Source organism: Falco biarmicus, chromosome 15 (genome assembly GCF_023638135.1).
Source record: "Falco biarmicus isolate bFalBia1 chromosome 15, bFalBia1.pri, whole genome shotgun sequence".
Classification (NCBI taxonomy): Eukaryota; Metazoa; Chordata; class Aves; order Falconiformes; family Falconidae; genus Falco; species Falco biarmicus.
The window spans coordinates 2,074,852-2,102,247 of record NC_079302.1 but is presented as its reverse complement, the minus strand read 5'-3'; the positions used below and the strand labels follow the sequence as shown (position 1 = coordinate 2,102,247).

General features: G+C 58.2%; 1 protein-coding gene across 11 annotated transcripts; it reads left to right on the top strand.

Annotated features, from left to right (window-relative positions):
* Positions 1 to 34: 34 nt before the first annotated feature.
* Positions 35 to 26,571, top strand: TANGO6 (transport and golgi organization 6 homolog). Of its 11 annotated transcripts, XM_056361212.1 has the most exons (18): positions 35 to 753; positions 1,003 to 1,119; positions 2,616 to 2,766; positions 3,561 to 3,688; positions 4,209 to 4,371; positions 4,937 to 5,019; positions 8,717 to 8,829; positions 10,257 to 10,433; positions 11,663 to 11,789; positions 12,631 to 12,810; positions 16,408 to 16,542; positions 17,961 to 18,470; positions 18,666 to 18,723; positions 19,663 to 19,809; positions 21,152 to 21,304; positions 24,042 to 24,193; positions 25,333 to 25,446; positions 26,173 to 26,571. In XM_056361212.1, the coding sequence occupies exons 1-18, from the start codon at positions 67 to 69 to the stop codon at positions 26,347 to 26,349; spliced, it is 3,372 nt and encodes a 1,123-aa protein (XP_056217187.1). In that variant the 5' UTR covers positions 35 to 66; the 3' UTR covers positions 26,350 to 26,571. The 11 variants fall into 11 exon arrangements, 8 of the variants coding, with proteins under 8 accessions (XP_056217187.1, XP_056217188.1, XP_056217185.1 ...); XR_008825773.1 differs by lacking the exons at positions 24,042 to 24,193; positions 25,333 to 25,446; positions 26,173 to 26,571 and adding exons at positions 21,674 to 23,177; positions 23,325 to 24,026; XR_008825775.1 differs by lacking the exons at positions 24,042 to 24,193; positions 25,333 to 25,446; positions 26,173 to 26,571 and adding exons at positions 19,912 to 20,099; positions 20,217 to 20,275 and having other exon boundaries at positions 21,152 to 21,289.
* Positions 26,572 to 27,396: the final 825 nt, after the last annotated feature.

The window sequence follows — 27,396 nt, the reverse complement described above, 5'->3', positions numbered from 1 at the left end:
CCCTTGCCCGACCGCCCCAAGATGGCGGCGGAGAGCCGCGCCCCGCCCCTTCACGGCGGCGCCAAGATGGCGGGCGGCGCGGGGCCGGAGACGGGCACGGAGCTGGAGCGGGTGGTAGAGGCGCTGGAGCTGCTGCTGCGGCCGCCCGCCGGGCCCGGTGAGCGGGATGCTGTGGCCGGGCCTGGCCCCGAGCTGCGTCCGGAGACGCTGCGCAGCAACGCGGCGGCGCTGGCGGAGAGGCTGCGGCTGGAGCCGGGCTGGGCGGCGCTGCGCGGCCTGCGCGATGCTGTGCTGGCCCGGAGCCCCGCGCTGGCCGCCGGGGCGGCGGCGGAGGCCGAGCCGGGCTGGGCCGTCGCCTGCGGGCTGCTGGCGCTGCTGCTGTGTCTCAGGGAGCGGTTGGCCGCGCTCGCCGCCGTCCCCGCCGCCCGCGGGCCCGGACCCGGGGCCGCTCCGCCGCCCAGCGCCGACACGCTGAGCGTGGCGCAGGGCCGGTCGGTGGCGCGGGCGCTGCGGGCCGCCGTGGGCCTGGGCCTGCTGCCCTACCTGCCACCGGGTGTGGGGCAGCGCCCGGGCCCCCCCGCGTCCCCCTCGGTACTGCCGGCCATCTGCGGGGCCCGGCTCCTCACCGCCACCACCGCCTTGACCGAGGTGGCCCGGCACCCCGCGCTGGGCAGCCCGCTCCTCGCCCGCCATCTCGGCCTCCTCCTCGCCAGCCTCTGCCTGCTGGGCCACGGCCCCACCGCCCACAGCCAGGTCCGTGGGCCCCCTCCTCCCGCTCCCCCGGTGTGGCCGGTGCCGGCACGGGCACCCAGCCCCACCAGGAACATGTCGGGGTCGCCAGCTTCACCCGAGCCTGCGGCCATGCTGGGCTCCATGTGCCAAGCCCTGCCTGGGGCTGCCGGCCCCGTGCGAGGGAAGAGGGGCTGGAGGGGCACCGGCCTGCCATCGGGTCCAGTGCCAGCAGCCACGCTCTCCTCACTGCCCTGGGGTTTGTTTTTCCAGGGTGTTCCGGAAGCGGAGCGAGCATGGTGCCGGGAGGCCCTGCGGGACATCCTGGACCGTGTCTACCAGCCACTGGCGGTGCGGGAGCTGCTGGTCCTGCAGGGCCGGCCCAAGCAGGTACTCGGCAGCACGGCCATCCCCGGTGCAGGGCACGTACCACTCATGGTGCTGGGGCCGTGCCTTCCCATGCTCTGAGGGTACCGTTGCCACTCTCCCAGAAATCTTAAGCCCTAAAAACTGGTTTAGTGCCGCAGCCCCATCCCGGAACGCCGTGTGAGTGCATGAGTGAAGCAGCTTCGGCGCATGTTGCTCACACGGCAGCGGCACGGGCCCCACTGTTCGGGGGTGTGTGGCTGAACCCGGGGCTCTCACGGCGGCACGTGCTGCCTTGGCTCAGTAGTTACACCCGCTGCACCTGGCCAAGCAAAGCGCCTTCTCTTCCAGAACCTGCCCCTTTCCACTTGAAGGGGCAAAGTGGTGCTGCCTCGGCACTGGCTGCTGTTGGTGGCCGTTTCAAAGGCTGCTTCATGGCAGCAGGGAGGAGGAGGCGGCAAAATCTTAGCGTTGTTTTTAGAAAGTCCCTAGGGAAGGCACCATGTCCTGGCTCCAGGCAGGTGCTGTGGGTGGGTGCGTGCCCACTTGCCATGTCACGGTTTGGGGTCAGGGCAAGAGGAACTGCTGGTGGGCACACAGGTGCCGCTGGGTTGCTGGCTTAGGCACACTCAGTGCTGCACACAGACCCTCTGGCTGGAGCCACACGCGATTCCTGAGCAGGCAGAAGCTGGCTGTCCCATGTGCACAGGCTGCAGAGGGTCTGTGCAAGGCGCTTGCTTGTGCAGGGCCGTTCTCTCAGTGTGTGCTATGGCTCTCCTGCTCAAAAGCAGGAGACTCCTGGTTCAACAAAAGCCAAGCTGACGTCCCAAGCTGATACTTGGACAATGCCCTTAATAACACGTTTTAACTTTTGGTCAGCCCTGAAGTGGTCAGGTTGTTGGACTAGATGATCATTGTGGGTCCCCTCCAACTGAAAATATTCTATTCTATTCTATCCCCCTCAGCGCAGTGGTGCTGGCCTGCCTTGCTCCTCAGGGTGTCTGAGCAAGCACCTCCATTCGAATCGCTCATTTTGTGGGTTGGCAACCTCTGGACAGCTGTGCTGTTTTTACTGTCTGGGGGGGATTGCTTTGCTCGACCAGCGAGCCTGCAGGCTCACAGGGCTGTCTCCACTGCCCAGGGCTCCATGCTGGGTCCTGGCAGGGGTCACTGCTGCAGACCCCTTACCTGCATCAAACCCAACGTGTCCCCAAAGCCCCCTGTGCACTGTTTTAGTAACGCGGCATTGGGAGCTGCTGCCTGACCCTGAGAGCCTTTAATTAAAGGAGGGAAACTCTGCACGAGGGGATGCTTCTGGGGAGGCTGGCCTCTCTCATGATGCCCTAATTTGCTTTGTGCCACTGGATGAAGAAGCGATTTATTTAAAATGTTCCCCTGTCCTGTGCTCCTGTCTGGTCTCAGGTCCTGCAGGGCAGGGTGCAGGCTGTTTGCCTGTTAGTGGGGGTTTGCACAGGAGTGTGCAGATACTCTCCTTACCCTGCTCCTTTGTTTCCTTTCAGAGTCCCCTCTCTCCTGGGGAAGAAACAAAGCCGGCCCTTGTGCGGGCTCCAGCGTGGCTGCGACGCCTTTGTGGTCAGCTGCTCTCTGAGAGGCTAATGAGACCCAGCGGGGTTCAGTCTGTGGTTCGGGGCATCATGGAAGGAACAGGCGGTGAGTAGGGTGCTCTAACGCTGCTATTGGCTTCCAGGATTGCAGATTAAAAGAGACTGTGATGATGTGTCTGAGACGTTTCATCCCACGAGAGGCCCGGGAAAGACAGTGCCATCAGAGCACTGAAATGGGAAACAGCTTTTGTCAGGCCAAGCTGTGTAACACTCGCTCAGCTTTTGCCTCTGGCTACGCTGAACTCCCAAATGGTGAATGCCTTCAACTGTACATGCCTTTGGTTCCGAGTACACCATCACGTTTGAGGTCCAGACTGAAAGCCTCTCAGCTCATTTAGTCTGTTTATGCCTCCATGGGGTCGCACCCTGTGTGTGTACGGAGTGCAGTTTGTTCTGAGGAGCTGTGTGGGTGCCGGTTTGGTGGGAGCCGTGAGTGGAGTGAGACCTGTTCCTCTCCAGGGCTTGGCAGTCTTGCTTCTCAGCTCTCTGTTGCCTGCCACGGAGGGAAACTGTTGCTCTATAAAAGCTGAATCCCACAGTTTTTAGTGCCAAAGCCTCCTCCAGCCAATACCAACCTGATGACACTGTCCAAGCATGACCTCCCTCCGCATTTTCTCTTGTATGCCTATTTGCAGAAGTTATTTCCCGTTATCAAAGGTCTTGGACAATAATTTTTCCCCTTCTATCATTAAGTTAAGGTGTCTTCTGAAAGATGCTTGGTTTAAAGAGAATAGTAAAAGGTAGAAACCCAGTTTTTGGCCAGAAACATCTGGCGTCAGCCAAAACTGGTCCTGTCGTTTGCTGTCAGTCTGAGCTGATCTTGGCTTTCTGCTGGTGTAGCAGGTGGCGCTGGTGCTGAAGCAGCAGCTGTGGACTGGAGAAAATGTGACATGGTTGCAAAGATCCTGGCTTCCTGCCCACAGCAGTGCCTTTCCCTCGAGGACTACTACAGACTGGTATGCCCCCAGGTAGGTCCCTCTCTTCCCCTCCCCATGGCACGCTGGCTCTGGCTGGGAATGTGGAGCCAGCTCCCAGCTTGGAGAGTGCCGAGTACTGTCACTTCTGCTTGAGCGTGACCTGGCTTGAGCCAGGACAACATGGAGATGTTTTTCTGCTGCTCTGGCAGTGGGATGTGTTTCTACCCTACTCTTGAATTTTCCATATTTGATTGAAATGCTGGATGGCGTTGCCTGATCGCGCGAGCTGTTCAGCACTGCGCTACAGGGAGCTCTCTGCTGTCGAGCTCTCGCTTCCAGCCTTTGGCTATAGGAGTAGTGCAGGCTCTTGGTTTGAGCCCAGAAATGCATCCTGCGTTAACGCGTACGGGAAGAAGACCGGCCCTTCCATATGTGGAATGTTGTGCCAAGCGTCCAGCAAAGCAGCATAGAGGAGGCTCTGTAAACTCTGCTGTTGGCTGCAAGGTGTCAGCCTGCCCCTCTTCTGAGGGACTGCTGATCTTTGTTCCTTTATCGTGGATGTGCCTTCCAGATTCTGGACTTGCTGCACATCCAGGACAAGCTGACAGCACGCCAGTTCCAGCGAGTGGCCACCACGACGCTGCTCACCATGGTGAAAGAGCACCCTCAGCTGGCACAGAAGTACCTGCTCCAGCCCTTGTTGGCACCGCTCCTGCGATGCTCTGAGACAGCAGGTACCAGCTGGTCTCTGCGGAGCCCCAGACTGGGGAAAGAGTCTAGTTTCTCTTCTCGCCGATCTTTGTCTTTCCATCAGAATTTTCGTGGGTCAGTGGCTGGGCGCTGAGTGTGCAAGCCCAGCTGTGTCAGTTGTGAGCATGTCTGTGTGACTGGGTGCACCATATTTCCTAGCACTTGAGTCAAATTACTATAGTGTAAAAGCCAAGTCGTGGGGCTTTTGCCATGTGCTCTTTGGGAAACTTTCCCAGTCTGACAGTCTCGTTCTGGGCTTCCGGATGGAAGTCGTCGGTTCCCCACGCTGACCGAGCAGCTCTCTGGGGAATAATACATCAAGAAGTTGTGGTCTGTTTTGATTTGCTTGTAACCTTGCGGAGTTTACAACACTGCAGTGATATTTAGCACAGCTAACGAGGGCTTTTTGGTTCCCATGCTGCCTTGAATGGAGGGAAGGCAAGAGAACTATCAAGAGTGCTTTCTGGTGCTGGGCATGGGGGGATTGCTGTTCTGCTGGAGGCTCCTCTGCATGTTGGGGGTGCTGATATTTCTGCCTTTTGTTTTCAGAGCTAGCAGTGGAAGATTTGTCAGCAGGGAGCGTGCTGGTGACAGAGGCAGAACTCAGCAGCTGTGTGGAAGATGTGCTCAAGGTATCGCGTTTGATTCAGGCCTGAGAGCAGGCAAGAAGACTACTCTTAAGAAAGATCTGGTTTGAGCCTTTCTGAGCAGTTCAGTGTGTGTTAGACCATGAGAAAAATCTGTGTCCTGCAGTCGTGATGCTGAGGTGAGGCCAAGAGCTGCGCAGAATAACCTCGTGTGCAGCGCTGCACTGGCAGGATTGCAGCTTTATGCTGAATACCAGAGGCACAGCCCAAACCCATTCAAGTGTTCTCACCCCAAAAGGTTCTGTGAGATGGCAGTGAGCTCTTGCTGACTATTTTTTCCCCAGTGTCTTTCTGGTGTGTCAAAGAAGAGTCTGAGCAGTGGGCTGGTAGCCAGGAGTCTCCATGGTGCTTTCGTATCCTCTTTCTCCGCGAGCTGCAGCAAGTCTTTGCGAGCATTGCTAAATTGTGCAGCTTCTACAGGCTCGTTGCATTTGGGTTTGCTGTCAGAGCAGCTTCAGGACTTGGGCTGTGATGGTAGAGCAGGCAGCATGGCCAGCAGGAGGTCCTAGCCAGGAGTACCACTGGGCTGGCACACGTAGCCTCAGGCTGTCGATCCCAGTCTGAGACGATTCCACTCACCTTCCAGTGATGCCACACCTTCCAGTGTCAGAGTTGTGCAGCTGGTCAGAGGGAAGGATGGATTGTAGGGAATCCTGCAAGCACTGAATCTTCAGAGGATGCCTGAGCTCACTTCTCAAGCTATTGCTGGTCCCCCTCTTCTTAGTGCCTCAGTTTCCTTCCTGTAGGGTGTGGATAATCTGGCTCATGCTGAGCCTGGTGGGAGGTTCGTGGGAGGGAGAACCTGCCAGGAGCTGCTCTCCCTGCCTCTGAGGTCTGCAGAGGGCAGCCTGAGTCAGAGTGCTGGAGCTGGAAGTCTTTCTACAGCTCCTGCAGTATTAACCCCTTGTGGAGGGATGGGCAGCAGCCAGCTCTTGTGTCGGGCCAAAATGCTTCTGAATGAGTGACCTGGAAAAGAGGGCACCAAGGTATCGGCAAGCAGCCGGCTGTGCTGGACCGCTCAGCCCTGCAGCGAGGACAGCTTGGCAGCGACTCTTGGCTCATCGCTCGGTGGTTGTGCAGCCAGCTGGCAGTGAGGCATTTGCAGTGGGCACTAAGAAGTGAGCAGATTCGGTGCAGCTCTGAGGCTGGTGGGCTGTCACTGGGGTGAAAAAGAGTGAAGGCGATCCCTGAGGCTTCACAGAGCCACAGGGAGAGGTGGGAGAGCTGGTGCAGTTGTGCTGGTGGCTGTTGTTAGGAAGCCGAGAGCATGCAGGTATGAGAAAAGGAGGGTGGGAAGCAACTCAACTATGGGGAGATGCTTAGTGGCTGTGTCCTCACCTCAGGTGTCCCAAAAAGAGGGGGGACACTGCTGCTGGTCCCTGTGGGGTGTCCCCAGTGGTTCATCTTCCCTTGCTGATCTCTGTTGGGGGCTAAAGGCATTACAGTCTCTCTAGTTGTGTTGGACAAGTAAAAGTAAATTGATAATAAGTAAAGAAAATAATAAAGAAAAATGAGTATCCTGTTTTGCAGGGACCATTCTGAGCTGAACCGTGTGACACATGGGTTTCTGTGTGCATGAAGTAAATTTTAACACTGTGGGTGGGTAGTCCTTCCGCTGCTGTTGGGTGTCCAGCTACTTCCTCTGGAGCTGCTCTTGGTGCACAGTACCTGGAGGCAGCTGTGGGGCTTCAGCGCTGCTCTGTGTGCCTGGCTGCCGAAGCAGGAGGGATTGCTGAAGCTCAGAAAATGAAAGGAAACTCGGGTTTCATCAGGGAAATGCTCTGGCTTTGCCAGTAACAGACCTTCCGTGTTAGAGGAAGTGTCTTGTGGGCAAGACAGTGCAGGTTTAGCACCTTCTGCAGAGCTCCTTCCTGCAAGGGGTCCCTTGGAGCGACAAGTGGGGTGTTCGGGAGTGTCAGTCTTGGCTCTGGCATTTGGGGAAGAGGTGGGGTACATCCTTGTGCTCCTTATGAAGGAACAGGGCTTTTTGAGGAGGCCTCTCTTCTGAAACCTTCCCTCGTAGCTCCTTTTTTCTGCTGTTCCCACCAGTATCACCAGTGCCGTGCTGCAGGCTTCACTGCCTGCCCTGACAGCAGCCCAGCTTTCTGCTGTGTTCCAACTGAGAAGGACACCTCCAGCCCAGGAATTAAAATTTAAGAAGCTGGTGACTTGCTCACTGGCATGCCCCTAGGCAGGCTAAGCTCTTAAATGCTGTGATTGTTGTAGTATTTTGCGTAGTAATGATCTGTTGTAACTAGCTGGCAGGCAGAGACCAGTCTGGAGGGCTGCTCTGTGGCTGCTGTTCACAATGCGAGTGCTGGGGGAGTCTGGGGCGGATCCCTCCTTAATGACATAGCGCTGGAGGCCTGACAGCAGCCAGATTAGTGATGGAGACTCCAGCCTGCAGATTTGTGGGGGTTTCTTGCTTAGCAAGTGTCATTTGATGCTGAGTGAGAAACCATCCTTGGGGCTTCATCAGAGAGGCTTTGTGTAGAAAAGGTTCTGGTCAGGAAGAATGGCTCCACAGGGATTAGCACAGGAAAAAAGGTTTGTTTGCATCAATACAGCAGGGCAGAACTTTATCAGGACAATCTCCCTCCTACCTGGGTTGTCACACTGCCTGGAGCAGGCAAGAGCTCTTTGGTCTGTCCCCAGGGCACTTCCAGCCCTGGAGCAGGTGACTGCTCTCCAGCTGTGGAGGTCAGAGGTGTGGGGAGTGTCCTGGTGCCTGGTGTGAAGGGGCGGCATCTTCCGAGCAGGTAGTTCGTCAGCTGACACAGTTGGAAGTCCCTTGGAGAGCTTTTGAAAAGACTTCACCACCGCTGCCTGTACCCAGCTTTTTTCAAAGCTAAAAGCTATGGCGGGGAGATAGAGCCTGCTAAAACGAGGACCTGAACACAACAACCCTGAGTAAACCCTGAGTCCAGCTGCACAAGGCTTTGTATTTAACTATTTTCTAGACCAAGTTTTCCCAGCATTATGACTTTGAAAGCATCCTACCTGGCTTTTAGCTGTGGACAGTTCCTTTAAAAGGATTCAAAAGGAAATACAATGTCATAAGACTCCGGTGAGTGGTTTTCTTGTGCTCTGTGGGCAGCAGGTAGGACTTGTGTGCAGTGAGCTGGTAACAGTGGCTTTCCTGGGAAGGGTGTGCTCATTTCGTGGAGGGCATTGACGGTAATTTGGGAGGCTGCTGCCTGAGACAGGAAGAAGGTGCATGGCCCTACAATGTCTGCAGAGCCCTTGCGGCCTAACTGGGCACACATCAGCCCAGCTGTCCTGCTAGGGACTGATCTCTGTATTTGAGATATGGCTCTAGGTGCAGTATTTCCGTAAAGATTTGCTAATTCAAAGGTGCCTATTGCATCTCTGTAATGCAAGACCTTACCCCTAAGCAGCAGACTTCCTGAATAGCTGGCTGCAGTGTTCCTGTAGCTTGGAGCCCTGCTGTGGTTAAGCAAATGCTAGGAGAAAGGTGGTGCTGAAGGCTGCTTTTAATACAGAATATGGCATAATCAGGGAGAACAGGCTCCAGACTGAAAGAAACCGAGGCTGAAAACCCTCTGCCATCCTCTCTGGTGGCAGCCATTCTGCACACAGACATGCTTTCTGTCCTTCCCTTTGCCTTCCCTCTGCTCCATGCAGGTGTTTGAGACTCTTCCCTCTGCCCTTCTCTCCGTAGGTGTATGTGGTTGGAAATGACAGCTCGAGCCTGCTGCTGCAATCCTTACAATCAGTCCTGGGAGTGGTTTTTTCCCTCTATTCCTTTGCCAAGCAGAATGTGTCATACTTACGGTAAGGGAAGGATTGTGCACAGCTTCTTCTAGGGTTTCATCTTCTCTGTTCTGCCCACCTCCAAAGGACATACTCTATATGGGCACGTACAGAAACCGAGACGAATTTTCTCATCCTCATGAGCTCTGGTTCAGAGTAGGCAGTAACTGCAGGTGTACACATGGTACACAACCTTACTGGCATGATCTGTGCCTGAGGAAGCAGTTCTTGCTTTAGTTTTTGTCTTCCCCGAAGCCAGAATGTTCGGTGTAGAGGCAAGCATGCCCTGTGGAAGCCTTGAGAGTGCAGTTTAACTCATAGTGCCTGCCTAGACCAGGGGCTGTGATTGTGGATGGAAACGGTGGTGCTGGGACCTGGCTGGGTGTCGAAGGGATCTAGAAAAAGGATAAAAACTGAATAAAACAACTCGAGCACTGGCTCTTGGAAATAGAAAATCATTCTTCTCCTATCTGAGATCACTGTCTTCCAACACATACAGGACCTGCCTCTTGGCAGCTGTCCCTCATGCTGTGCCCAGCCCCCCCCCGCAACTGACTTATGATGGTAAGCACCACGTGTGTCAGTTGTGGTGTCAGGGACAGTGGTGACCAGGTGCTGGCTGTCATCTCTCCTTTCTCTTCCCAGGCTTTCCCTGGGCTCCCCTGTGTTTGGGCCAGCCTAGTAAATACACTCCTGGTGGGTTTACAGTTTGGTGATGCTGGCATGTGGGTACTGGAGGGTTTCCCTAAAAGGTCTGTGTAGACACGGCCTCTGCTATTATTAAAGAGATCGTTAATCACTTCAAAGAGTAGCGAGTGCTGTGGCAAGTTTGTAGAACAAGCCAAGTTAACACTGCTGCTGGGTGATCAGAGTCACTGCTCTCTTTGCAAAGGAATTTGGCAGGGGTAACTAAAACCACAGCTGCCTGGAAGTGTTCAGGTTTCCAGACCTCTGGCACAGCACAGCGCTGCTACTCCACCTCATTAACCTGCATCTTTCCTTGGCATTTCCCACGCCACCTTACAGTGCTCCCCGTCTCCTTCCTCCTCTTTCCTTGGCACAGCTGACAGCTCTGTGCTTTGTCACATTGGCGTGAAGCACCAGGCAGGGTGTGCTGAGGCTGCGTGGAAGTGGCTGTCCTTATACAGACATGCTGTTCAGACAGAGTGCTGCCTTCCTTGCTGGGCTGAGATCTTGAAGGACCAAAATCCTTCCATCTGGGAACACAGAAGGACGGGATGTGCTGCTGATCCCATTATAAACTGGCACAAATGCCTTCAGCTGCCAGAGCTGTCAGCCAGCACATCCCAAGGAGTGCCCGTGGTCACTCCAGAGCACTCCTGTCTTTTCCTTTGCCCTGAGATGTGTGGTCTCATTGTAGTGCTGGTGTGCAGGGAGGGGTGCAGCGGGCAGAGAAAGGTCACCATTGCTTTCTCTTTCCTTGCCAGCTCCCCATGCCAGGAGATCCTGCTGTGGTTCCTAGAGAAGTCGGAGCGAGATGTGTCGCTGTCTGTGCTGGAAGGCTTTGCAGGGCTGAACAGCAGTGTGCACGTCCTCCACCCACGGTGCCGGTTCTGTGCGGGCAGTGAGGGTGGTGCCACCATTGCAGTGGAAGAGACCGTCAGGTGAGTGCTTTTGGGGCAGTGCCAGGTGTGGGGGGCGGTCCCCAGGCATCATTCAGCTCATAGGGCTTTTCACAGCATGCCTGGCAGGGAGAGCCCAGGCGAGTGTGGGGCTCCTGGTGCCATCCCACCACAGCCTCATCCCCCCACCGCCCCAGCTAGCCAGCTGTCTGTGCCAAGCTCGGGCAGGTGATGCTTCCACACAGCCTCTGGGTTCCCTGTACGTGGCACAGAGCTCTAACTCCCAGCCCAAAAAGCAGCACGCTCTGTCTGAGCACCAGTGTGCTCTACCTGCGTGCTTTTCCTGAGTCCTGCCTGCAAGGTGTCTGGGAATGGGACATGCTTCATCAGTCTTAGCGCTCCTCAAATTTAACTTCCACCCTCCAGCCTGAGCCTGGCTCGTGGCAGATCACGCTGCATGGAGCGAGTAGAATCCCTCGGGCACAGGTGGCACCATCGCAGCGAGGGCTCTAGCAATGCCAGTGTCACAGAGCCAGCGACTCAACTCCCCTCCTGCTCTTGCAGATGGTCTCGAAAAGTAGAGGCAGACTGTGGCATGTGGGGAATAAACTACAGCCATTAGACTCCAGCCGTGCAAACCGGGACTGTTCAGCAGTGTGACATTTGGTTTAAAGAGAGGGGTAGCTGTTAGCTGGCAGGTAGGAGCCCAGGGCAGTCTATCGAGCAGGCAGAGCCCACAGCTCCTGCCCAGGAGTGTCCATGGGGTGGGTGTGCCCAGAGCTGTGTGCACCTGTAATGAAACCCTATACAAATACACTTGCTTTGGTTTCATTTCAATCCATTCCTGACCTGAATTAGAAGAAGGTCTGCCCTGGGGTCTGCGCTGGTTAAACTGGGTATACTTTCAAATTACTCCTTAACAGCCCTGGCTCTGCCTGGGTCTGTCCTACTTTTATGGCTATGACCACTGCATGAATTAGCCAGCGCTAATCCTGTTCTTCATAGGATGGCTGGATTAAACATGTGTTTTGCACTCATGGTTTCTGTTAATGTTACTCCTTTAATGAATGCAGGTTACTTAATAAACTGAGGGCATGATCACGTACGTAGACCAAATGAACTGAGCAATAGTTTGCCTCCAGGCTTCTGCTTTGTGGTAGTGCTGTGAAGGAAAGTTTCCAAGAGAAGGCAGAAGTGTGATTTCACCTTGCCGTGGAGTAGTTTAGAGCCAGCCCTGGAGAGGGTCTGGGTGACACAGTGATCTGTTTCAGCGATGAAGATGAGGCCCTCTACCAGAAGATTTCCTCCGAGCAGCGCCATGTGGAGGACTTGGTGGAGCTCTTGTCTCACTGCCAGAAGAGTGGTCTAGCTGGAGACTTCTTCATCTGCTGTCTGAAGGTGAGGGCAGGCAAGTCTCTGGTTGGGGCACATCTGTGGGAATGGTTTCCCTGGGCCAGGTGGTCTGCGTTGCAGATGGCAAGGGAGACCGATCGGCCTGTACATGCCTCCGGAGCACTGAGCCGGAGTACAGCATGCGGTGGAGCAGTCCTGCTATGTGTTGGGCAGCAATGCCTAGGAGAGCGAGGCAACCCTGGTCCCTGCAAAGATTAACCCTTGTTCCCCCAGGCTCTTTTGACAACAGGAGCATGCCTGAAGTTTAATGGTGTGTTTGAGGCTGTGAGTAATCCTTGTTGCTTCCTTGGCTCTAGCAGAGGGGCCCTGGCACCTGCTTCCTTTGATCATGAAAGAGCCCCTGTAGTTCCCTCCTGTCCTTGCCTGGTCTGGGCTGTGCTTTCTGTGCCCTTGCTGGCAGGTGAAGCCCTAGCCCATAGTCACACAGGGTTTGCAGCATCCTGGGTGTAGGGATACTGCTGTGATACAGGTGGGACACCCAGGAGCTGTGGGCAGCTCTCAGAGACCTTGATGTACTGAGTGGAAGGTCCTGATCACGTGAGGAGTCAGCATGAGCTCTGCAAAGGGGATGGGAGGGTATGGGTGTCTTTGTGAGCAGCCACTGCCAAAAGCAAGGCTGCGAGCAGAAACGGCGAGCCTCACAGCCCAGAGGACAGTTGGCCCTAGGAGAAGTGTTCTGTGCGGTGTCCATAGGGACAGAGGTTTGCAAGGGTCTGGCAAAGGTCTGCTGTACCCAGCACCACTGGTGTGGTGACCACAGTGTTCCTGGCACCAGTTGGCCTGTTTAACTGTTGCCTCTCTGTGTCCTGTGCTTCTTTCCTGGCAGGCGCTGACTCACGTGGCTGCAGAGGACGAGGTGACTTCGAACTCGGATGTGGAACCTGGAAGGAGTCTCCTGGAGCTGGAGCAGTACCATGCCGGGCAGAGGAGGAAGCTACAGGTCCTGCAGCTGGTGGCCACACTGTGTGAGAGCGTCTCAGACACCGTGTTCACAGATGTTGCTCAGGTTGGTCATGGCAAGGCCCTGGGGGATTGGCAGCTGGAGTGCATGGCAGAGCAAGCTCTGGGCCACTGGGCTCTAAGGAGACAATGGCTGAAAAACAGCTGGAGAAAGCTAGAACGTCCGCAGGAAAAGCAGTTTGATTCAGTTGCAAGTGTCTCAACAAGGCACCATCCTATGCGGTGCCAGCAGGAGGGACTGCCAGCTGCAGAGACAGGAGGGAGCAGCCCAGCAGACGTCTCCATATTTGTGTCCATGGTTGAGTATTGAAAGCCAAGAGAGTAGTCTGTGTGTTAATCAAAACTCTGACTTAGCAGCATCTCATCTTTATTTTAAGCAAAATTTATTCCCAAGTTTAACAAAGCTTAAAGACATCTGTACCCGACAGACTTCTTAAGCGAGTGCTTGCTGCCTGTCCGTGGCGTTGGTGCCTGTTTTTTCTGGCACATCTCGGTAGCCACCTCCAGGAGCTGCGGTGGCTGGGCTGCCACCCACACAGCACGACACCGCTGCTGCGGTGTTGCTCTCTGGTCCCCAAACAGGCCATTTGTGGCTTTTCTTTGGTTTCTGCTGCTGGGGTGCCCACACCGGGTGGTATGTCCGGTCATCAGGCTTGGCATGACTGTGCTTATACAGTTGTCACTTTTCCATGTTTTCATGAATACACAGCTGCCGAATTTATTAAATATTGTCATTTCAAAGACAAACTGGGTCTTCTTGAACCTGGTACCAGAAAGGATTGTTAAAATACAGCACTGCTGTCTGCCCTGAGCCCACAGTGCAGCAGTGCTGAAGCAGGTTGACTGTCCTGCGCCATGCCAGGTCGGGAAGGTTGTTGGGCACCGAGGGCAGCATGGTATTCCCTGGCTGATCATAACTTCCTTATCCTGGTTTTTTGGGTTTTTTTTGCTTTAACTCCATGACCTGGTTATACCAGTTAACTGACTGGCTTGAGCAGAGGCAGTCGCTGCTAGCACAGGTTTCCTCACTTTTCTCTGTTGGGACAAAGGAGTCTTTGTGTGCGCTCTGCAGCGACAGAGGGGACCCAGCCGGTGTCACTGCAGCGCCCGCCGGTGCAGCCGCAGCCAGCACTGCTTTGTCCTCACCTGCCTCTCCATTGCAGCCACCCACACGGGACTGGCTCCACTCCCTGGGTCAGAAAGTCAGGGTGGAAAACGGGGAAAGATTTTGTCAGGTTTCTGGGTCCAGTCGTGAGTCTCGTATAAAAAAAAACGCAGACAAAAAAGCCATTATACTTCCACCTGGGGGTTGTATTTCAGGCAGGGCTCCCTCGGGTTGGGACAGGCAGTAGCAGAGCTGATTTTAAGCAGGTTCTGCAGCACAAGGTTCCTTCAGGGTGTTTGTTCTTGCTGTGGGCACTCTGGTATGTGGCTTTGTGCTTAATCGGGTTGGAGCAGGGGCATCCCAAAGCCAGACCCCAGTAATGGCAGCAGCTGTGGACCCCCGCAGTTGCGCAATTTATTTTATTTTCATTGTCTCACCCTCACAACCAAGTTTCATGAGATTGATGTGATTTCCTTGATACCCCAAGGATGTTTTCCTTCTGCATGAGACAGAAATGTGCCCCGGTGGTTTATTTTTTCAAGCTTTTTTACCCTTCCAGATTAAGGTGGGGTTTTTTCCCTTCTGGATTAGTTATTGGTTTTGGGGTGTTTTTTACTCTTTGTTTTTCTCAGTAGCTATCTACTGATTATTTATTCATGATGATTCTAGTTTTTGCATTAAACATAATTTCAATCCATTCAGCTTGTGTGTCACTGTTTTGTGAGAGCAGGTGTTCTGACACTTGTTTTTACTTTCTTACTCTTTGGTAGCATTTCTTCTCTGGACTAATCAGCCCAGAAGGTACCGAAGCCTTTTCCGCAGCCCCTCCCAGCCAGCCTCCCTCCTTCCTGCAGTAGGGATGTGCTTAATGAAGCTGGCAGGGATCAGTTCTCCTGCTGGTGAGGAAACATTGCCTGCACCCAGTGCCTGTGCCCTGGAGGCTGGAAATGTGGGGTTTGGTGCAATATAGTACCTTGTTGCCCTCATACTGTGTTTTCCAAAGCAGGAGCAAAATAGTTCCTTTTTTGCAACACGCCTGTTACGTAGAAGTGACCCTGATCCAGCTCCATCCCAGCATGGCTGGGTGCCACTGCAGCCGGGGAGCTTGCCCTGAGCCATGCGGTGCCAGCACAGCTGGCAAAGGCATGGAGAAAATAAACTCACTGATTTCAGCGTCTGTTAGAAAGGCAGAAAGCCTGTGGGGTCGAACACGTCTGTGTCAAGAAGGCAGATGCCAGCCAGGCCTGGATCAGTAGGGGTTTGGAGGAGAAAAAAAAAAAAAAAAAGTAGTATTGTGACAAAATCATGAAATGAGTGACACTTGTGGTAAATGGCCCAGCTCAAGCATCAGCTGCGCGTGGGTAGATGGCGCCTGGTCCTGGGGAGCCGTGGGACAGGAGCTGGAGCCCTGTGAAGCTGTCCTGGGCAAGGGCTGGGAGCAGCCGGCGCAGGGAAGGGGCTGTGCCATGCCCCAGCGCTCGCGGGGAGTGCAGGCAGGCGTGCTTTTTGTTGGAGTGGGTCTGAGCCACGCTAATTCCCTGCTCGCTCCGTGTCTGGCTGTCACTGCAGTGCTGCATGCTGGCTGGCTGCAGCCCCGGTGCCTTCTCAGAGCCATGTGCTCTTTAGCTCTCGCTCTCTTTTCAGTTCTCTACTCCAATTTTCCAAGCCCAAGCCTTTCTCTAGCACAATTTCACACGAACCCTTCAAGTTTCCCAGTTGTTGCCACCACCCCAGTCTTCCCTCTCGGATCCATCTGGGTTGCCTTCCCAGCTCCCGTCCCAGAGCACCGCAGTGGTGGAGCAGGGACAGAGGAGGCAGGGAAGGTGCTGGGCTGCCTACCCCTGCTCCTGCAGCCCCCACAGGGGCTTCTGCTGCCAAGAAGAACTGTCACCTTGTCCTGTGGCTGCGGCAGACAGGCAGTGTGAGCTTGCCCAGCCTGTGCTGGAGCATGGCAGCTGATGGACTGGGCTGTCTGGCTCAGCCACCCTCCAAGCCCTGTTCCCAAAACCCTTACCCACCAGTTCAGACAGCCCAGTGCAGGACGGGGGTCTGCCATCCCGGGAAATCAGCCTGTCTGTGCTACTGCTGGAAGAGTGGGCAGTGGTTCGGGGGCTCCAGCACCCTCAGAGCAGCAGTAGGAGCCCAGGCTCCCACCTGCATCCTCAGTGCATCCCCAGCTGGGATGCACCAGCACCCCAGCTGTCCCACAGCTAACTGGGGCTCCCCAGTGCTGCTTGAGCCCCCTCACCTGAGCAGGGGGATGGCAGAGGAGCTGGGAAGGTGCTGGAAATGTGACTGAGATGGGTCTGAGGGGGAAGGTTGGGGTGGTGGCAACAATAGGGCAACACAAAGGGTTTGTACGAAATAGCACTAGAGAGAGGCTTGTGCTCAGTAAGTAGATGCAGAAACAGCGAGAGCTAAAGAGTGTGCGGCCGCGGCGGGTACCCCGAGGTGTGGGCAGGGGCAGGCAGCGGCAGCCTGGGACCACCCTGGGGATCCCCCCTTCTAACTGTTCTTCCCCATGCTCTCCACTGGCAGGTGGAGGCGTTCGTGGCAGCCACGCTGCAGCGAGCCTGCGTCAGCTCGGCACGGGGCCCCGGCACCGCGGCGGAGGCGCAGACCCTCGCCATGGCCATGGGGCTTGTGGCCGCCATGCTGGGCGGAGCCGTCCAGGTGAGGGGGCGAAGCTGGGGTGCTCAGCGGCCTTGGGTGTGGGGAGGGGTGAGACTGGGCACCGTCCAGGCACCGAGGGGTGCTGCAGCCGGTAGCGTGCTCCCTGGGTTGGGGTCACTCTTCAGTCCCAGCTTGTATGTGTCTGTGTAAATATATCTATCTATATATTATTTTTCCCCTGGAGTGGTGCCGGGGCGCTGGCTGAGGGTTTGGTCCTGGCAGGGCACCCCTGAGAGCTCGGTTAATTAATTTATAATCCAAAATCTCCTTCGAGAAGGTGCTGACAGAGCAGTGCAGTCACATACGGCATCTTTAAATACCAGCACTACACCCTCTGCATCCCTACACATCCACAGGCTCCATCTCCGGAGCGCAGCAAACTTCCCGGAGTGCACTGTACCATTCTTGCAAATCCTCTGTAGAAGCGGTACATCGCTTCGTTACGCTGTTACACGGCGTCAGCTGAACTGCCATCGGGGAGCAACCGCATGTTCATTACCGCGCTGCAATCACTCCAGCTTGCATTTACATCACTGAGCTGCCGGGGTTGCTTCATTCCCAGACTTGCCCAAAGGAAAATCCAACTGTTAATGGAAAAAGATAATTTATTGTGTCTATTGCTAAATTTCTAACATTGGGAAAAGAACATTATTTAGTTGGAGAAAACTTAAAACCAGAGTCTTGTGGCTCTAATGGGCCCCCTCCCAGGCAAGCGCTGCTCCTGCTCTGGCGTTAATGGGAACAACTTAACTTGGCAAATTGAACACAGAAGGTTTTGGAGGCAGCTGCAAAGCTGTTTGGGTTTCAATAGCCAAGGTTTTTATGCAATCATCCAAAAGCTCCCTAAAATCTCTGCTAAAGCATCAATTTTCGGATCTTACAGCCCAGATTTTGCTGTAGGAGTTAAGTCCAGGGTAGGGCAGGAACATCTCCTCAGGCACTGCAGCTTCCAGACCATGGCAGCTGCCTTGCCTGGAGCTTCCTTCCAGGCAGGGCTGAAGGCAAACCCCACACGCTGCTGGCAAGGTGGTGGGAGGGATGTCCCTGACAGCCGTGATGCTGAGCGAGAGGATCCCGCGTGGACGCGGCTCTCCTTTGGGCCCTTGTCCTTCCCACCTTCTCCCACAGCACCGTGGGGCCAGGCTGATGCAGTCGTGGCTGCTGCTGGCTTCTGTCCTGCCAAAGATGCTGCAGCTGGGATCAACGCTGGGGCCATGGGGCATGGCTGTCAAGAGGAGCTTGTGGTGCCGGGAGCCTGGCTCTTGGGATGGAAGGTGGCCAGCTTGGCGCTGCCCTGGGGCTACAAAATGGTCCCTGGGGCTCACGCACCCCTGGGCTACCTGCCTGCCTTGCCAGGAGCATCCAGGGCGCGAACCTCCATTGTGGTGGTGCCAGCACAGCTTCTCTCCCCCCTGCAGCTGCAATCCAGTGACTTTGCAGTGCTGAAGCGGCTGGTGCCGTTGCTGGAGGAGCTCTCCCGCACCTACCCCGATCCCCTCACCCAGGAGCTGGCCGCGGACCTGCGCATCGCCATCTGCACCCACGGCGCCTTCTCGCCTGCGACAGTGGGTGCCGCTGCTGACGGCGTGCTGGGGAAGAAGCCAGGGATGGGAATGCAGAGCCCTGCTGGCATCCCTGGCAGACCCCCAGGCCCAGGGAGTGGCCCGACGCTGCCACAGCACAGCCGCAGCAGCCCCTCAGCTCCCAGGGAGAGGAGCGAAGAGCAGAGCATGTGCCACGAGCCTGGTGCTGTGGGTCCCGCTCCAGCCCCCTGTGCCGACAGCCCGGCTCCGGCCGGACTCCAGGAGATCCTGGTATCAGCATACGACCCCCAGCCCCCAGGGCGGGCAGCTGCCCTGCGCCACCTCGCCAGCCTGATCACACAGCGGGATCCCGAAGCGCTTCAGCTTCAGGAGAAACTCCTGCAGGTACCAGGCTCCTGCCGCGGTCCCTGTCCTGCGCCGTGGTGCAGAGCTGGGGCTGAGCATGCTGGCAGGCTGGGGACAGTCCGTGTTGTCGGTGCCCTCCGACCTTGCCATCACTGTTGGCTGATGGTGCCAGGCGAGCGCCACTGCCAGCCCGGTGTGGGGCTGCTGCCAATGGTGCTCCCCCTTTCCTTGCAGGTGTTCCTGGAGAATTTGCAGCACGAGGATGCCTTCGTCTACCTCTCAGCCATCCAAGGTGAGCAATGCCTGGCTGAGGTGAGTGCTGTTGCTTTGTAGGAGAGGGTTTTGTGCTGGGGAGGCTTTGGGCAGTGAGAGCAAAGAGCAGCGGAGCTGCAGCCGGACTGGGGACTCGGCGTCTCCTGCTCTGCCAGACTGTGTCTGGAGCTGCATGCGGGCTCTGCGCTGCGCTCCCAAAGCCAGCAGGCTTCATCTCCCAGCTGTGCTTACTCAGTGGATAATGAGTTCATTTACCCTCTGACCAAACTGCTGATCTGCCCAGACCACAAGTGCCTCCTTGGTGGAGCCAGAGCCTGAGGCAAGGGCACCCTGGGCAGCTTCACCCTCGGGCATCCCCTGGCTGGAGGACACCCAGGATCTGGTCACCATCCCAGTGCCAGGTCTGTGTCAGCGGCCTGGGGCTGCTGTTTTGGCATGGTGTGGGCACAGCCCTGGCCCCCTGGCCCTGCACCTGGCCAACATTTTGGATTGCTGGTCTGTTCAGCTGAGGCTGGCAGAGGTGTGGGGGCCATGGGGACCCACTGTTGCTCCCTCAGGGCTCTGCCACATCCATCCCCATGGCCAAGGCGGTAACTACCAACCGGTGCCAGCCACCCGTGCAGATGTGGAACCATGGAAGCATTTTCCAAGTTGGTTCACCGATTCATGGCCTCACAACTTGTTAGCCCCACTGAGAGGGGAGAGCACTGGCAGGCACACATCCAGCCCTGGTGCTGATCCTGGCCCCGCAGGCGGGAGGTGGAGGGCAGCAGGCTGGCAGGGGAGCGGCTTGCCACTCTGCTTACTGCTGGCTGCCCTCCTCCCCAGCCGAGTTGCTGCTGGGGGCACCAAGTGTGGCTGCTGCTCACACCACTTCCCGGGAAACCCTTGGGTCCACACTTGCTCCAGCATGCTCAGCACAGCCCCATGGCAGCGAGCTGCCTGTTGGGATTCGCAGGCAGGTGCCTCCACACCCAGGATGACACGGGCATCTGGAGCAATGGCCGCAACGGCAGGTCACGGTACACCGGGTTGCGTGGAAGGGAGGTGCCATTGCCATGGCCCAAAGCGATACTGGTGCTGCCAGGACCCCGGCTGCCGTTGGGTAGGTAACCTGCAGCAGCAGCCGGGAAAGGAGCTTATCAGGCAGCGTGCTTCCCTCTGCCTGTATGGTCTTGAGTGGGACGGGCTTGTCCTTGCCCTGCAGGTGAAACACAAATGCTTCAACCATCCAGGGGTGATTAATACACCCTGTGCAGCTGCCTCCGTGTTTCACAGCCTGGCTGCAGTCGTGATTAACCCTGATGCGGTTCCTTGGCGGTGACTCACCCAGCTGATGCCGCGCTGGCAGCGGTAGCTGTGGTGTGCCATGCGTGGTGCTGGCAGCTGTGCCAGGTGGGCTCCCCACTGCCCCGGCTGGGCTCCCTGCTGCATCGGCAGAGCCTGCCCTCCAGCCAGCTGTGCTGGGGCTGGGACCACAGCTGGCTTTTCTGGCACTGCTGGTTATCACAGAGCCCGGCTCTGGCGAGGAGAGGTGGCTGCCCCATCAGATGTGCCCGGGCTTGCAGAGGGTAAGCCACACTGGGCGCCCTCCGATAACTGGGGAATGGGGTTGGAGGTGAAGGCGGCTGCTCCCGGGGGGCAGGGGAGCTGGGGCTCACCGTGACTCAGCGCTTGGCACTGCCAGGGCAACCACTGCTGCTCGCTCTTTCGTTGGAGAGCAACTGCCTTTCCCCATCGGAGAGGCACCCGCCACCCAGGGAGCCCGGTGCTGCCAGAGCCCTGCCTGGTGCTTGGCCCCAGCCTGCATCTCTACAGGGATGGCAAAGCCAGCGCAGCCCCATGACATAGCCCAGCCTGCATCCCATGTCTGGGGTCTCACCCCTCTTCGTCCCCATGGAGACATGGCAGGTGCGGGGCACACTCGGGCTCTGGCTCCCAGCCTGGGCCAGGCAAACCCAGGGGTTCTGTGGGGCCCTGCTGGGAACAAGGACGCAGCAGCAGCTTGTGGCCGATGGCCAGGAGCTGGGAGCAGTGACCAGACACTGCACCCAAGCATCACCTGCAGTACCCGCCTGCCTCAATGCTGGGCCAGCCTGGGGCGAGCCCCGCAGCATCCGACGGCTGGCATGCCGAGTCAACGCTCAGTCAACGAACATTAACCAGCAGCAATTAGTGGGCACCTGCTGCCAACTGCTAAATTATTTATTTTTCAGCTTGGTACCCAACCAGGCCCAGTGCTGGGCTGCCTCCGTGCTGCAACTTTGCGCAGAGGGGCTGTGGGATGTGTCGTGGGACTGGGGTGGTGCGGGGGGTCCCATGGGCGATGGATGCACTGAGGGTGGCAGGGTGGCACAGCCGCTGACCTGGTTCCTCTGCCCAGAGTGGTGGCACGTGCCATCCTCATGCTGGCCCTGACCCCCACTTTCCTTCTGCTCTCCCCCTAGGCGTTGCCCTGCTCTCCAGCGAGTACCCGGAACGGATCCTGCCTGTCCTGCTGGCACGGTACAGGTGCCCGGCGCAGGGCACGGAGGACACCATGGCTGCCATCACCAGGATGAAGCTGGGCGAGGTGCTGATGCGCGTCATCCAGGCGCTGGGTGAGTCTGCAGCCGCGTCCGTGAGCACGGCGATGCTGGCCGCTGCCAGCAGCCATGGCACCGCTCAGCCCCTCGCTGCTTTCTGCTGTGCCACCAGGGTAAAGCCCATCGGAGCTTTTTGTTGTCCAAAGGTGAGACCCCACCATGGGGGGGTCTGGCAGCCGAAGGGCAGCTGGCTGGGGTTTGCCGGCAGGCGGGCGCAGGCGGTGATCCCTGCCAGCAGCCCACCGTCCCCTCAGCCAGCAGCGCTGGGCTCGGAGGCTGCTGGGAAGCGCCCGGACACGCAGGGCTGAGGGGTAAAAGCTGGATGAGGCCTTTCCGGCAGCCGCTGTTGGGGCATGTCCTAAAACGCCGTGTCTTATTCCTCAGCAGAGGCCAGGCCAGTGGGAGCGTGCAGCCAGAGCTCTCCACGGCGGGGGAAGGCAGCAGCCGACGTCCCTGCTGCCGGGGCAGCTGCGCGAGGGTCCCTGGTCACCGGCTGGGTGCTTTGTTCCCCAGCCAGCCGTGGCAGGGCAGACCTCCTCCTGCAGAGCCCAGGCCACCCAGGACTGGGGCTCCCCTGGGGCCTGTGCCACATGCTGGCTACCCAGCTTGCTGGAGCTCTCCTCCGGGGCACGGCTACCACCGTAACATCCCCTGGGCATGGTGGCACCCCTGAGCTCGACTGGCATCCCACCGAGGCCAGTGCTCCGTGGGCCAGGTTGTGCCACTCTGCTGCCGGGATGGGGACAGGGCATCCTACGGGCCAGCAATCCCATCATCTCCCCGTGAGCTCCAGCAAGTGGTGTGAGCAGTGGCAGAGCCTTTTGGTCTCTGAAGGCCCCTGGGTGATGTCCGTGCGTCCAGCCCTTGCCTTGCTTGGCGCTGCAGCTGCACCACGCTGGGGTTCCCTCGGCAGCTGCCCGCGGCACGGCTGGCAGTGGGACGGTGGGCACGGCCTCCGCTGCAGCTCTCCCTGCTCCCCGTGGTGCCTCTGCCGCAGGCAGCAACTCTGGCACGTCCCAGCTCGCCTGCATATTTATAGAATAAATCGCATGAAGTTGTTTTTGTTGCAAAGCTTCAGGATTTAAGAGGAAGGATTTATCCAGCACTTCCAGAAATGCTTTGCTCTGTGCAGCAGTGCTGCTGTGGTTCAGAGCTCTCCTGCTGCCTGGGGACCACCATGCCTCCCACCTGCCCCATCCCTGCATGCCATCCCACTGGAGTGGCTTTTTCCTATCCAGGAGGGGATTTTGCAGCAGGCACCTGTCACCCGGCAAACGGCCGGTGTGGGCAGCGTGGCTGGAAGTGCACAGCAGCCCCGTCCCAGATGTGTGGCAGCCCCATCCTGAGCACGCAGTGCCATTCCTCTGCATCCAGCAACGCAGGGCCAGGCACCGCACGAGGGTTCATGGAGACCTTCCACCGACCCGATTAGCTTTCGCTGCAAACCCATTAAATCTGCTCTGGGTGCACCACGGCAGACCTCTTCCCTTCTTCATCAGGGAGCATGTGCCTTGCTTGCTGCAGAAGGGGAAACGCTTCATGTTTTCTGTGACCGTCTGGCACAGGGCTGGTGTGCTGTTGGCTTTAGAGGAGATGCATCATGCTCAGACCATCCAGCACTGCTCAGGCTGCCATACTGACTCCTGGGGTGCAAGCATGGAGCAGGCTGTGTTCCCAAGCGGTGTGGCCGTCCTTGGCTTCACCACACTGCCCTGAGCTCTCCCACCCAGTGCCATGCAGGAGCCGTGCCTGCCCTTCTGAGTGCACCATCCTTTAGTAGCAGGGAGGGCCACGTAGGAAGAGTGAAGCTACAACAGGGTGGTCCTACAGAAGGACGTGGCTGCCTGCTGCCTCTCCTGCTCCTACCCAGCTTTGGCCATCACATGCAGTGTGTCCCCTCCTGGCACACAGCCGGTGCTGCCAGGCTGTTGGCATGCTAGTGGTGCAGGGGCCAGTCCCCAGCCCCTCGCCGCAGTGGGTGATGGGGTCCCTCCACTGCCCCCACAACTTATTCCTGCCCTGCATCCCACCTCAGAGCTTCCAGAACTTGGGAGAACCAGGAAACCACCGAGCTCACGGGCTGGCAAGCCTGCCAGAGCTTCCTTTCCTCCATTACTGCCAGGCGAGTGCCGCCCCACACTCTCTCGCCGGAGCAGCCCCTGCTCAGTGGGAGCTGTGCCCGTGCCGTGGGGTGCATGGCCACCAGCCATCCAGCTTGCACGGGAGGACCCTGCGCCGGGGTGACTGTGCATGCTGGTCACGGGCTCTGCTAATTAGGCGGCTCACACATCTGCGGCACCGCCATGTGCTAATTGGCATGGGGGGTTGTGCGGCTGAATTATGTGAGAATTTGGGCTTCACACTTCGTTTCTGTGTGCTGTATCTGTGGGCACCTCTGAACGGCCCCCTGGGAGCTGGGGAGATGTGGGGTGTTCTGGACAGCCCCAGACAAAGCTCTTTGCTGTGGGGTGTGTGCCGTTGGGGTTTCCTGGCGCCCCGGGGGACTGTGCCGTGGTGTTCTCATCTCTGGCACCATGGCGGGTCCCTGCCGAGGCTCTGTCTGCCTTGCTCAGAGCTGCGCCTGGGTCCCTGTGCTGGGCACAAGCTGTGCTCCAGATATTGCACCCAGCTGTTGCACAGTGCTGCAAGGGGGGGACCCAATCCAGCTGCTCCTGATGGAGCCGGGGCTTTGGCAGGAAGGGGCTGGGAATTTTTCCTTGCCTGTGACATGCCACTCTGCTCTCTCTTGCAGGGGACATGGTGTTCAAGCACCGGGAGCCGCTCATCCAAGCCTTCCTGCAGGGCACACGGGACGCTGACAGCACGCTGCGGGCCAGCAGCCTCTCCAACCTGGGCGAGCTCTGCCAGCGCCTCGGCTTCCAGCTGGGCTCCGTCCTCCAGGAGGTACCAGCTCTGTCCTGGCACTGCTGGCCCCTTCCCCAGCTCCCTGCCTGGGGAGTGTGGGGCCATCGCTTGTTAATGAGGGTGGTTCGTTAGCGGCTGGCAGGGCTGCTGAATGCTCACTGCTGGGAACACAACAGCCTGGAGGTTTCCATAAAGGACATGAGTGATATTTGCTGATATTGCGGAGTATAAAAGTCATTGGACCTGAAGCAAACACAGGAAATTCTAGCCCTGATTTTTAGAGCTAAAAGCTTTATAATCAGCTAAAGATATGGCGTGTTCGATCCTGGGAAGCGATAGCCCAAGGAACAGGCGGCGGTGCCTGCTCCACCCATGGCAATCCCACGGCAGGAGGAGACCTGGGGCACAGTTAGTACCTGCTGGAGGCACCTCCTGCTGCTTAACAAGACCTTGTTACCCTTCCCGTTATCACCACCCAGCTGATGGCTGGCAGGGTCCTGGCCCTCGCCCTGGCTGCAGGCTCCTGGTGAGATGCGGCTGCCGGAGCCACCAGAGCTGTGGTCCCAGCGTGCTGAGCCCAGCTCTCGGGGGTCTTCTCCCCAGAGGGTTTTGAGGGGGCTTGCTGGGAGCCACTAGCGTCACGGTCCGGCAGACCTTGAGCTGCTGGGTCTGTGCCCCCATGGGATGCTTCCTGGAGCAGGAGGGAGGTCAGGAGACTTCAGGGATGCAGCACGTGGGCTTCTTTCCCCAGTCCCTGCTCACAGCCACTCGGCATCGGTGGGGTACCGGGAGCGTTTGATGAGATGCCAATGCACCACATGCTGCTATTTTGGGAAAGCGCTAGCTCTGCTAATTCTCCCGGCTGTCACTGCCGAGGGTTTAATTAGGTTCCTTCAACTCTTGCCTGCTTTTTTACAAAGCTTTCCAAGGCATCTGCGTGCCGCTTGGCCCCTGCCAGAGGGAGGGCTGCTCAGTGCCCTGTGCCTTGCAAAAAGCAAATCCCCTGGGCTGGGTGCTAGCAGGGGAACGTGTGGCTGCCCCAGGCTGGGCGCGAGGGTCCCATCCTCAGCTAACCCAAGGCTACCGAGGGACATCCCCACCAGCATGGCTGGCTACTCTGCTGGGTCCCCCCACGTCCCCCTGACCTTGCTGACAGCCCCCCTGCCCTTTCCCCACAGGTCACCTCCTGCTTGACGGCCATCGCCAAGATGGACCCCAAGGCGGAGGTACGAAGAGCCGCTGTGCATGTGGTGGTGGTGCTGCTGCGGGGTCTCAGCGAGAAGGCCTCTGAGGTGGGTCATCTCCCCACTTGTCCCCAGGGCAGGGGCAGCCCCTGCCAGGCGCCTGGGCATCCCCAGGCACCAGCACAGTGGTCCTTGGGGACAGCCCCTGCCCCGTGCGGGCTGCAGGGCTCATTCCCAGGCAGCTTCCAGGGAAAGTCCTGTGGAACCGGGACCTTCAGCTTGTGCCTCCCCCACCAAAGGGCCCCCTCAGTGCTGGATCCTTCCCGGGGCAGAGGGCATTGCACAGGGACATCCTTCTGAGCTGCTTGGCCGTGCCGTGGGGCATTGCCAGCTGTCGGGAACTGTAGGAGTTGTTCATCACTGATTTGACTTGGAAATGCCCAGTTTTTCCGTGAGCTGTGGCCTCCCTCCCCACTTCCCAGCAACAACGTGTTGGAACTCAGCTCCTGTGGAGGAAACGGCCGGTTCCCCACGGGAATCCCCACAGCGGGGATCTCAGCTTCTCCTCATGCCCCTATGCAGGAGGGATGCCGCAATGTGCCGCTGTGCTGGACTGCGCTGCTGGCGTGTGAGGAAACTGAGTCACAGGAGGGCCAGGGCTCACGCCTGGGGCAGTGTGGTGGTGCTGGTGGTGCAGCCATGTCCTGGCACTGGCAGCATTGGTGGAAGGGGCAGCACCGCGCCTGCTGGGGCACGCAGAGGGTTGTGTTTCGGCTTATTGCGGGTGCAGGTGAGATGCCGGCAGGTGCTGACACTTCTGCCCACTCTGCCCAGGTGCTGCGTGACGTCCTGCGGGATCTCTACCGCCTGCTGAAGCACGTGGTGGTGGCTGAGCCTGACGGTGCAACAGTGCTGCATGCCCAGCTGGCGCTGGAGGAGCTGGACACGGTGATGAGGAGGGTCCTTTTCCCTGCACAGACACTGGAGAAGAAGATCATGGTGCTGCCATAGCGGGGCTGGGGCAGCAGAAAGGAACTCTTCCTGCTCCAGCACCGGGGCCAAGCGGCTCCCCAAGGGGAAGGGTTCGCTGTGCCCTCAGGACACTGCCGGCAGGTGCCAGCAGGGAGGAAACCGCAGCCTGGGGAGGGTGGGCAGCCACCCCCAGGCTCCCTGCAGCCGGGGCAGTGTGGGCTCGCTGGGATGGGGCAGAGGATTAAAAAAGAGACACGCTCAGCCTTGTGCCTGTGACGTCTCTGGGAGCTGCGCAAAGCTCCTGGGTGCCATTGTGGCCATGTCCCGGCCTGTGGCTGGGCTCTGCTCGCCCTTGTGTGCTTGAGGTGGCGGCAGTGGCAGAGGCCCTGGCGAGCCCCTGCGTCCCACGGAAGGGTGGGCATCTGCCCCCAGACCAGCCCTGCGCTGGGTGGGCAGCTGGCAGGAGCAGTGCCTTGGGTTCCCGTGCGGCCAACCGGCACCGGGTGCTGTGGGTGCCTCTGAGGGGAGCCAGGAGAAGAGGGGGCTCTGCCGCCTGCACCCCCAGTGTGGGCAGCCATGCACCCCACGGGCTGGCAGGCCCCCAGGACCCTTCCTGGACCCCCCCTGGCACAATGCTCACACTGCAGGGGTGCCGGAGGGTCCCGGGACCAAGCCGGCCAGCAGCTATTGCACACTTGCACACTCGCTGCCAGGTGCCCACAGGCATGGAGGGAGCAATTCTGGGTGCCAGCCCGGGGCGAGGGACAGAGACAATCCCTGGAGGCAACAGCTCAGCCGGTTTCTAAATGTGATTTTTGCCAAATCCAAGTGATTTTCCTGGGGCAGGGGGCTGCCGAGGGGGATGGAGCCGCCATTGCCAAGCCCCTGCCCAGCCAGCACGGGAGGGCTTCGCTGCGGACCCAACCCCTCTGGGGAAGGCCCTGCTGCAGCACTGCCCACCCTGCCTGCACCCGTTCCTGGAGTCTCCCTCGCCGTGGGCTCTGAGGATGGGGCCCTTCCCCTGCCACACCGGCAGCTCCCTCTGTGCCAGGGCTGCCATGTGTGCTGGGATCACGCCCAGGGCTG